Consider the following 12,008-nt stretch of genomic DNA (forward strand, 5'->3'; position numbering starts at 1 on the left):
TTTGTTTTTATTTTATAACGATAAGAAAAAATAATTGCAAACAATATAATAGTTCAAATGCTGGAACTAAGGCCTCCGATTGATTTGAAGAGTATGTGTCTTCCAAAAATCAAAGTGTAGCTTCTAACTTGCATCGATAACTAGCTATGCATTGTTAATAGATTGTGATTTGCTACTGCTACTTATATGGTAAAATTTGCATTAGGTTAGTAATTTCTGATATACTTTAACAATTAAAATGAATTCATGGAAAAAGAAAATACTTTATTATATACACAATGGAAGGTAGGAGAAAGGAAAAACAATAACAAATTTAAACTATACTTAATTTTAAAACATAGCTAAAAATGAAATGAATAATATGCATAATTGCAATAAAATCAATAACTCCATATCAATTCTATTTACAACCGGATGGTAATTTATTGAAATCAATGAAGCGAAAAGTCTTTTTTTATTAACCATTATATTTGCTCAGACTTAATTATAATTTTCTATTATAAACATTTTTGGGTTTGCTGAAATGACGACTGGACTTTTCTTTGTCACTATTTTTATAGTTTTAGGTAATCAAGGAAATGGTAAATCTTGATCATGATAAAAAAGATAAAAGTTAATCTATAACAACAATTTACTTTCAGGTATAGGTATTGCAACAAATCATACCCATGAATTGAAGCAAACATCTCCGAATCCTGAAAAGGTTAACAGAACTATCGAAGAAGAAACTGAAATCGCAGACGAAGGATGGGAGTACGAGAATCAGACCATCATTGACTCAAGAAGGATATTATACAGTAAAAGGGTTGGGATAGGGAGAAGACCTTACATGGTAAGATAAAAAAGAAGCTGCGGAATCATTAAGTCTTAAATTAACTTATAAATACAGATATTTGATATTGGTGAATTTTATTAGGTATATCTTCAATTAACAAAAGAATCCGCTAAAGCACACAAATATCGCGGTTGGCTTTGTGGTGGAGTCATACTTGATCCTTACTACGTCCTAACATCTGCCGCTTGTGTTGAAGATGCAGATAAGTTTTATATAGTATCCGGAACGACAAGATTCGTGGATAGTTTTGACTACAAATCTGACGACTGCGTTTGTAGACACAGACGTAAAGTTGTTTGGAAATGTATACCTAAAAGTAAGTACATGTTAACTAAAATGAAATTAAGATTTTAAGGATCATATGAAGAAACATAAGATTCATAAAATTATTTTACCAACTTCGATAATTACAAGTTTCTGTATACAAATGAATTATTATAAAATACTATAATTATTTTTTAGACTACAAATTTGACTTCCAAGACAGCATAAAATGGTCTTCCAACGACATAGCCATTGTTAAAGTAAACAAACCTTTCAAACTCGGCGTATTAGAAAAAGGATGCGAATTTGCTACCGATCTTGTTTGTTACAACAACGTTAGTAGAGATCTCGAAAAAGCTGGAACTAAAGGGTATATCGCTGGATGGGGAAGCGGCAGTAACTTTAGAGAGGTAACGAGACAAAATTGCAAAGTCGTTTTTTACCAAATAGAAATAACTATATACATTATTAAGTAGAAAATATAGGGTGAAACGAAATTTATATGTGTTATAAATTTACTTAATTAGGGTGTATATCGTCGCCAAAAAGTACACATACCGGAAAATGCTAAATGTCTACAAGAAGCGAAGGTTTGCATAATGGACAACGAGCAATGCGCTAAGAAGTGGGCTCAGCGATTCAGAAACATCATAACTACGTACATGATTTGCACCAAGGACGTGATGAAACGGCTTAGTGAAATATGTGATGTAAGAAGTATTTTTAAGGAATTTAAAGTACACATTCTTAATATTGCTGGAAGGAGGTAGCAATCTTTCTAATTATTTTTAATGTTATAGAAAAGATACGCCAATTGCACAGATGTGGAGAGTCGACGATTAGATCAGAAAAGTGATGATCAATCTCAGTTCCGTCTTGATTTAGGAAGGCACCTTCGCGATCCTGATGATTATACCGCGCGACGATCTACTAAGCAAGGCGGTTTTTGTGAGGTATATAATATGAGGATAAATTATTTTGATTCATATAAACGGATATTGATTTTAGCATGTTCTAGTGAACCACCCACTCGTCAGTTATTCTACCGCCAAACAACAGAGCTCAGTATAGTTGTGTGCCGGTTTGAAGGGTGAGTCAGTCATACAGGCACAAGGGACTTAACAACTTAGTTCCCAAGGTTGGTGGCGCATTGACGATGTAAGGAATAGTTAATATTTTTTACAGCGTCATTGTTTATGGGTGATAGTGACCACTTACCATCAGGTGGCCCATATGCTCGTCCGCCAACTTATACCATAAAAATTGTTCAAAACAAGAACAATTATTTACTAAAAGTGTACTTTTTAGAAAAAAAAACACTTGTACTTAGGCTCAAATTTCATCACAGTACATTCATAGATTGAGAGCCAGGGATCGGCAGACTTACTTTATAGTAGCAAGTTCCATATTACTGACTTATACCATACCACTTATAACTTATACCATAAAAAAAAAAAACTTTATTAACATGTGTAACCAAATACTAGTCATTCAACAACGTGATCAATTTTCGTATGTGTGTGAAAATAAAATTAAGCCTAGGAGAAGCACCATTTCGCTCAAACAAATGAAGAATGAAACAAAGAATGTTTATATATTTACATATTTGGTACAACACTTTTTCTAAGGTCTACCGCCAAACTGTAATTTGGAACAGTTATGAGGACATTGACGGAAATGACCTACCTACTTTTTTACTAATCATCTTGGTCGTCAATTTACTCGTCTTATTATTTCAAATTGAATTGATGTTATAGAACGATCATGGTGGTCCTCTTATAGTCAAGTATCAAGGAAAGGAGCGGGTTGTTGGGGTCATATCTGCGTGTAAAATTGATCCAAAGAGTCACAGCTGTCATGGACCATTCCTCTATACTAGCGTCTTTAAGAATCGACAGTTCATATCTTGTGCTATTAATAAGGACGTTGAGTGAGTTTTATCATATTTCTCAAGAAATTATAGCGGCTTTATCATTTTCACTTGATATTAACAAAATAATTAACAACATTAAATGCTTAAATATATATATGAACTAAAACTAGTTACTGTATAAATCTTGACCGCGTGGAATGGTGGCAAAAATGCTAGCAGCATTTCCCCTTTGAATCGCAATTCCGATCCTCTGAGCAAAAAACGAACCAGCCTTCCTGTCACCAGTGGAGGCAATGAGGCGAGGTGTTATACTTTTGATGAAGCTTTTTGCACCACTACTCCAACGGCCAAGCGTATTATATTATATAGTCCTTAATTTTCCAAAAATAAACTTAAATTGAATAACAGAGCACAATTTTGCCATTCCATCTCAATTTGTTGGTAACTTAATTCAAGTCTAAAGTCTAAAGTCTAACTAAAGTCCAAAAATATTAAAAGCAAATAGCACTTGGAACGTCAACAGGCCTTACCCATAATCACGGTAAATGTTACTAAAAAATATTTCCACATATTCAATATTACAGAATATGAAAAACATTTGGTGCATTTTATATAAATATTTTTGTTAAATTTCCATCACGTATATATAGTTTTTTTTTTTCATTTATAAACAGTTAAATCAAAATCATAATATATATCGTATGTATGATTTTATAATAAAGTACAAATATAAACTACACGTTTATTTTTACAGAGAAAACTGTCGAAGAGTGTTCCGTACTGGTATAACACACGAAGAATGGTCTGTGGAATGGAATAAAGAAGACGAGTAATATGTTGTTTTGTCATTGTTATGTTTACAGCCTAAAATAAATCCCTATGATTGCATATTTTGGTCGCATTTCCATTCATATTTTTCACTCATCCATTTGAGTGATTACAATTTACTTCTTCTTCTTCTGCCTGGCTATTTCTAATCCCAGCTATTGCTAAGTTCTGTCTTCCGATTAAGTCTACTTCACTTTGCACGGTCTTTAGTGATCACAATTCACTGTTATATTAGAACTAGCGCGCACTGGTAACTTTTGTCACGGTGACTTTAAAGTGTTTGTCACTGTCACGTCACGTTTTCAAAGCGGAGTGCGCTCATTAATAGACAGTGACAAAACATTTTCGAAATCGAAGTTTCATTTGCCACTATGGTTTTCGAAGGGACGGTGGTTCTCTGTGAACTCGTGAGACTCGACAGAAAAAGACTTTAATTTTTACGTGAATATCTGAATACTCTTTCAATTTTTTATCACAAAGAGCTGATATCTTTTCCACTTCTTCTATTAGAACATCATTATCAGTATCATCTTCACGAGTGTTTACGTTTTGAATAGATGGTGACGCCATTTGCGCGCGCCAAAGTCGGCAGTCAAAGTGCAGATAGCGCAAGACTGACGACGAGAGTGACAAATTTGTCGCTAGCGGACACAAATGTCACCCAATTGACACGTCGTAACGTGCGCGCACCTCCATACATATTCATGGACTCGACAAGAGTGACGAAACAGTCACCGTGACAAAAGCTACCAGTGCGCACTAGTTCATATATATATTAATTTGTCAGACAGATTTAATTTTTTTTTTTCAGTGACGTTAATGACCGGGATGATGACAGGTAATTTGTATTATATATTAATTTCATAAATCCTTTCTAAATTAAGATTTATATTGTATTATGACGATTATTTACTTGATAACTATTCACAGTGACGATGAACCTCAAGAGATTTTAAGAGCAGTGTAAGTGTATATTCATGAATAAGTAAGAAGCTTAACAACAACAACAACATCAGCCTGTAAATTCCCACTGCTGGGCTAAAGGCCTCCTCTCCCGTTGAAGAGAAGGTTTGGAACATATTCCACCACGCTGTTCCAATGCGGGTTGGTGGAATACACATGTGGCAGAATTTCTATGAAATTTGTCACATGCAGGTTTCCTCACGATGTTTTCCTTCACCGCTGAGCACGAGATGAATTATAAAGACAAATTAAGCACATGAGTCAGCGGTGCTTGCCTGGGTTTGAACCCGCAATCATCGGTTAAGATGCACGCGTTCTAACCACTGGGCCATCTCGACTCTCAGTAGAGTAAGAAGCTTAATATGTATAATTCAGTTTATAGAGAAGTAGTAAGAATTTTATTTTTAATAAAAATAATCAGGTCAATGAACTTGTTCTTAAAATAAATCAAGGGTACGATTTTTGTTTCCAATTGATTTATATAGGAAGAAAGATGAAGACAAACAAGATAGCTCGATCAGCGCCAGCAAAGAAGATGCTACCAATACAGGCAAAATACTTAAAGTGGAATATAAAGCAAAAACAAAAACTAAAAGGCATGTAAAAGATACTGATAAGAAAGACAAAAAACTATCCAAAAAACATGGCCTAAGAGTACGCGACGAAGTATTCTACGAATCCAGTCGTGATGAAAACGTCAATGAACCGGATGACGAATAAAATTACGCTGTAATAAATAATATTTCATCCTTGACAATTTTTATTTGAATACCATCATGAAAAATGCATTCATTCTATATGCCATTTTTGTAAAGTTGCGTTCTGATCAGAGCGTATAGCGTTGTTGTAATTACAAGCACAAGATGTATTATGACGTCTTAGGAAAATACACTAATAATAAATTATGAGGGTACTTTGCATATTTTTATTAGTTTTAGGTCTTTTTTGAAGAGGAAATGCTATTATGAAATTAGGTAATAACCCATATATATAACATTTAAGTATTTCCGGTAATTTTTGATAAGAAAAATGGTAACAAAGTACAAACTCAAATTAATCCTTTTCACGTATAATGCTACAAAGATGAGAAAACATGTTACCACAGCTTTTAAGGTGTTATTTATAACTGATCAGCTGTCAGTGTAGGTAAACAAAAATAGGAACACATAGCAGTTGAAAGTAACGATAGCCTTTTCTGACAGCCTTTCAAACAGTGTCCAAAGCCATCTAATTGCGAATCGATATTGGTGGGTGTAAATCCTAAGTCTGTGGTTAATAAAATAACATTCACATTTAGCTTTAGTACTTTAAAACTAGTAATGGATCAAATGTAGTTTGAACCAAAATGAAATTCAGCCGAATATCCGGCGAAGTTCAGCCGTACTTTTTAGAAAAAATCGCCTGGATTTAGGCGCAACATCAAGCGTTACATCACAGGACGCTAATTATTGTATAAAACAGCATTGTAAATATTTTTATTTGAATAGAGCAGTTGCTCTATTTATTATTTATAAATTCTTCTCGTTGGAGGCTGCTTTCCGAAACGGTGATGGTATTTAAATATGGACACTTCAAAAACATTTTATTTTGAAGTTTACTTGAATATTGATTTGAATTGATTTGACGTGGCGTCTTGTTCACACTCTTATTTCACTTATTACTAAATGTGTGACTGCAATTAATTTTATATTTACAACATGTCTCGATGTTTATTTGATTAAACAAAGATTTATATTTCAAATTGGTAAATTAAGAGGAACAGATTAATTTCGCCTTAACGCGTACAAGTTATTACATGTTGTTAATTAAAATAAATGACCATGAACAGATGAAAGACTTACTTCATTTTTATTACAGATTTGTTTAATGATTTTATTCAACATAATGCAATAAGATAGTGCATTCGGAATATAAATTTAATTTTGGCTGAAAGCGAAAATTTGGGCACCGCAGTTTGGTTTAATTGAATGTAAATATAATTTTGACACATTAGGTTTGACAAAAACAACAAGTTCCAAATCTTCTCCTCAAGTGGTGAGGTCTTAGCCCAGCAGGGAAATTTACAGGCTATTGTTGCTGTGTGATAAAAAACACGAAAATAGATCTATTTGTATATTTTATTTGGAACAATTATTTACACCGGTTCGATAATGAAATCGAGTTTAAGGCATGCGATAAAATCCTTGTCGTTTAAACAGTTGCCCCCTTCGGTTTTGAGTAAGTTCATCGTGACCTGATATCGGCCAGCCGTTGCACTGTTAATCGGTAAATCCTTCGTATTTGCCACAAAATCTTTTATGGCGAATTTATCCTGAAAGCATTAAATAACTACTTACATTAAAAAAAATGTCAATTTCTTTTATATCATTGTAAATTTTATACATTTTTTAGGAAGTGAATGTTTACGCTGTTCGGCTCTCAGCGTTATAATTTATTGAAATACACTTTTTGAATTTATATCGATTTAGATTACACAATATTTTACTTCGGACTTGAAGATTTATTTAAAGATATATATCTATTCTAAAGTTCAAAATTTCAAAAAGTGATACATTAAATTAACGGTAGTATTAATTTTAAAATTTAAAAGGTACATGCATCAAAACCATGTAGATAATTATAACTGTGAAAATGAATATAAAATGTGAAATATGAAGTGAGTAGGTTTTTACAGAACACAGCGCAATATAGGTTCATTACTTACCGGTGAAAATGGACATTGACCAGGGAACCCAAAGTATTTCAAATAATCGTCATAGGGACTGTCTTCATCTCCCAATTCTTTACACAAGTCGCATATTTCGTGCGAAGCAAACATTTCGAAACTACCTCCAATATCCTTTTCTATTAACACTTCTACCTGTAATATTAAAAAAATTACGATGAGAAGAAAATATAAAGCTAATTCTACCACGTTTCTCCAATCTAGATTGTTAGAAACTCATAGATTTTCATTCAAAATACACATGTGATTTGTGCGTTCACTGCCTAACAGGATTCAATTATTTTTGAATATGCTAATGTATTATTAAGAATAGAGCAGAGTCAGATGTTTGCAATAATAATTCTAATGCTTTTCGAAGCAATGGCTATCGGTTTGCCTGTCGAAGAGTTGAACGAAGATATAATATTATTTATAATTTTACGAATAATATATTCATCTCAAATTTAAGTAAAAAATTAGCAACAATAAAAAGAGACCCTACAGCTCGAGAGCGCAAGTCATTATTGGCAGTCAGCGGCTAAACCTATTTTGGGTTCACAACTTTCGAATATCCGTTAACCGACATCTCCCTAGGGTAGATAGATTTGGTTACATCCAGAATAAGAACTGTATAACAGTTCCTTTTCCAAAAATAATTTATCATGTTAATATGAGTTTCACATAACAAATGTTAATGTTATTAAGACATTAGTTATGTTTTGAAATATTATTCAAATGGTTAGGCCCTCCAAAAGTTGAGTTAGAACTAGCGCGCAGTGGTAACTTTTGTCACGGTGTCTGTTTCGTCACTCTTGTCGAGTCCATGAATATGTACGGAGGTGCGCCCACTTTACGACGTGACAATTGGGTGACATTTGTGTCTGCATCTGTACATATTAATCTCAAATTACGCGCACTGACTGAAGCGCACGTTACGTACTCTCAATGCGATAGCAGACAGAGTTGATTTGTTTTGTTGCAGTATGAGTGAACTCACAATAATTGCTGCTTGGAATATATCATATACAAATTAGATTATTATAACATGGATAGATGTATTAAATTTGTTTTTTAAAGTGCTGTAATATCGAATTGGGGCACAATCCTGTAATGATATGTATACAGTGTGGCATTAAATAAATAAATAAATATTCACAGACTTGACAAGAGCGACGAAACAGTCACCGTGACAAAAGTTACCAGTGGGCGCTAGTGCTTACTGATACATTTTCTGTTATTCGATGAATCTGGCTTCCAAGATTGCTTTCAATTCGAATACGAAACGAGATAAGACATATAACAGTGATATATATGACGGCGCCCGCCAAATGCGGCGCTATCTATTTGATTAATGTTGAATTAAATTGTAAAATTTGATTATTAGACGGGGGTGAGTTAAGCTTGCTCTGGTGAAACGTTTGACGTGCAGCGCCGCTATACTCCAGCCAAATTCGATGTGGAATGTTTAATAACAAAGCGTTGCTTAGCAACCAACGTCAGGCAGATGCTCAAAACATTTTTAGAAATATGTACAACATTTATTTTTGATGTTAATAAAAATGAAATTTGATGATTAATAATAAAATATTTAAGACAAAGGACTAAGCGCATTCTTGGTTATAATTATTATACTTATGATCATCTGGAATGTAGATCTCAAAAATAATACCTCCAATTTTAAAATGATATCAGAAATTACCTCGTAGTTATATAATTCGCTTTATTAACTTTATCTATCGCCTCCCAAACGACAGGAATCATTAAGATTAATTTGAAACAGTGATTTTAGTGCTATATTTATGCTAGCCAAAACAAGATGTCTTTTTTTTAATCTATGTGTAATGAAACGTTGTGTGTATTGTTAACATTCTTAACCTGTTGTGGTTATACTACCATTATAATACTAAAAATATACACCACCAATTACGAAGATGCTGTATCGCTATTATATACCTTCCTAAATCTGCCAATTGCTTAAAAACACTCCAAATGTTACAAACCTGCGATTTCTTTACGTCAGTATTAAAATATAGGGTTGTTAGTTTTGTAGTAATATTATAGTGGTAATTAAAAAATTTTAAACTTTTATTTTAAGCTAATTTTCATATAAATTATGTATTGATCGGCTAAATAAAATTTTTGGATTCTGTATTAAATTATTTTTTTTGTGTTTAAACAGGAAATTGTGTTATAATGAATATAGTTGTAATTATAATAACAATTATTTTTTATTAAGAGTGTATCAACCCTAATTATGATGACACATGGTTTGTTTACTAAAATTCCAGATCGAATGTGGCTGGAGTATAGATGGCTAATATTGCTAAGGCAACGAATAACGGCCGGAAAAAGCAGTAGGTATATGTTAAGAAACGGACCGCCGACGTCTATAATTGTAATCCCAGCTCATTATTTGATTTAACTGTTGGAAATAATTGTACGAACGCATGTAAAGCATTACAACATTGTAATCTAACGATACCAACTTTTTTTTTCTGGAATCCATAACAACATTCCCACGCCCTTATGATGAGTGATACAAATCCTATATTAAGAGACAAAGATGATAATAATGGTGCTCCAGTGCCGTTACATATAAAATTTATTAATGTTTACCATTCAATAATATCTTTACCATAGTTGCAGGTTCAATGCCCTTTATGAACTTTATAAACCCAGTCAAATAAGCTGTTGTTTCGTTGTATCGCTTCACTTCAGCTTCTGACGTGTCCACGAAGGCTTTGCTCTCTTCGTCTTGACAAACGTAAATCGGCGAATCAAAATTTAAAATGTAACCGTCGTCTGCAATCTATAAAGTAATATGTACTTATTATGTCCATCTATTTAAATACGAATATTGAAAACACAATATATGTCAATTTCAAATAATTAATAGTATATTAATTTGCGTTTAATTTAAATTAAATTATTACCTTAAATATAAAATCCATGTCTCTTAAAAATTGTGTGTATTAAAATTATGTTTGTTTAAGAAAACTTCTAAAGAAATTCAAAGGAGATGCAGTTACGTTTAACACGGGTGAAAATTAATAAATAACAATCTAGGCATGTTTATAGAAAATAATGATACAAATATTTCACTAATTAACATAATCAACTAATTAAAATTTTGAAAAACAGTAACTAATTACATTATTGTCGGTTCTTCTCGGAAGAATTTACATTGGTGGTAGTATAATCAAAATATACTTGAATAAAGTATATTTATTTATATACATGTACATATTTCCCAATGCGCTGCAGACTACCAAAAACCACATCTAAGTATTTCTCAATTTTATGTCATTATAGTAAATATACATACAACAAAACAACAACAACAGCCTGGAAATTCCCACTGCTGGGCTAAAAGCCGTCTCTCCCTTTGAGGAGAAGGTTTGGAACATATTCCACCACGCTGTTCCAATGCGGTTTGGTGGAATACACATGTGGCAGAATTTTTATGAGATATGTCAAATGCAGGTTTCCTCAAGATGTTTTCCTTCATCGCTGAGCACGAGATAAATTATAATGACAAATTAAGCACATGAATCAGCGGTGCTTGCCTGGGTTTGAACCCGCAATCATCGGTTAAGATGCACGCGTTCGAACCACTGTGCCATCTCGACTCTTACAGTATTTTAAATTATCTAATAACTTTTAATTTAATTGATATTTTTTTTAACTTGGTTTTATTGCATTTACCACATACTGTTAATAAATAAATGTCTACTAGAATTATGAAAGAGGTAGTTGAATTATGCGTGTAAACTAGGCTTAATCCTAAAACTATTCGTTCCCAGAAGCAGATTTAATATATGTTATATGTGTCGTTGTTACCCAGTTACGTCGTGTAAGCATTACATAAATAATATGCTCTAATTTTATTACATTTATATATTACCTCTGCACTTGTAAGTCCATATTTATACAGCCCTAATAACAACACTGAAGCGAATACCATCTTGAAATGGATAAATGAATCAGGATGAAAAACTATTCTATAATATAAGCAAAATATCGTGTTACATCTGATAGAAAAGCTATGTAATTACACTTAATAAGTGATAAGTATCAAAATTATTACGTTACACTACACATGTTAAATATAAATGAGCTTTAATGAATGGCGGTTTATCACGCAATCGAATTTTAAAATGCTATTTTTATAGTTCCGTAATAAAAAAATGTTGGTAACATTTACTGTTATTTGTTTCACCCAGGAAGAATGAGTTTTTTTTCATTCAATTAGTATAATACTAGACGGGGCAAGCGCAGTAGAGATAGAACTTATTTTTTAAATATACAACAAATGCTACCTATCAAGTGTTAAACTGGCCATTATTGGTTATAAAAATAAATTTATTGTTTACTAGCCGTGTTCGCGAATTCGTGCGCGTTCGAATGTAACAAACAAGTTATTGTTGTAGCCTAAGGCATTCCTTATTATATCCGCTATTTGCCAGTGAAAGACCCTTCAAAATTGTTCCAGACGTTCCAGAGTTGAGTAAAAAATGGTAATTTAATATTACAGACACCAC

General features: G+C 32.7%; 2 protein-coding genes across 2 annotated transcripts; one reads left to right on the forward strand and one right to left on the reverse strand.

Moving 5' to 3' along the window:
- Window positions 1-425: 425 nt before the first annotated feature.
- On the forward strand, window positions 426-5,517 carry LOC124539828. Its single transcript, XM_047117187.1, has 11 exons — window positions 426-566; window positions 642-832; window positions 917-1,151; window positions 1,298-1,509; window positions 1,627-1,809; window positions 1,900-2,052; window positions 2,857-3,029; window positions 3,727-3,801; window positions 4,612-4,638; window positions 4,731-4,763; window positions 5,249-5,517. Exons 1-11 carry the CDS (start codon window positions 524-526, stop codon window positions 5,481-5,483), a joined length of 1,560 nt encoding a protein of 519 aa, XP_046973143.1. The 5' UTR covers window positions 426-523; the 3' UTR covers window positions 5,484-5,517.
- Window positions 5,518-6,896: 1,379 nt separating this feature from the next.
- LOC124539628 lies at window positions 6,897-10,418 on the reverse strand. Its single transcript, XM_047116926.1, has 4 exons — window positions 10,401-10,418; window positions 10,103-10,276; window positions 7,468-7,623; window positions 6,897-7,074 (listed from the first exon to the last, which is right to left on the reverse strand). Exons 1-4 carry the CDS (start codon window positions 10,416-10,418, stop codon window positions 6,898-6,900), a joined length of 525 nt encoding a protein of 174 aa, XP_046972882.1. The 3' UTR covers window position 6,897.
- Window positions 10,419-12,008: the final 1,590 nt, after the last annotated feature.

This window comes from Vanessa cardui, chromosome 23, assembly GCF_905220365.1.
Source record: "Vanessa cardui chromosome 23, ilVanCard2.1, whole genome shotgun sequence".
NCBI lineage: Eukaryota > Metazoa > Arthropoda > Insecta > Lepidoptera > Nymphalidae > Vanessa > Vanessa cardui.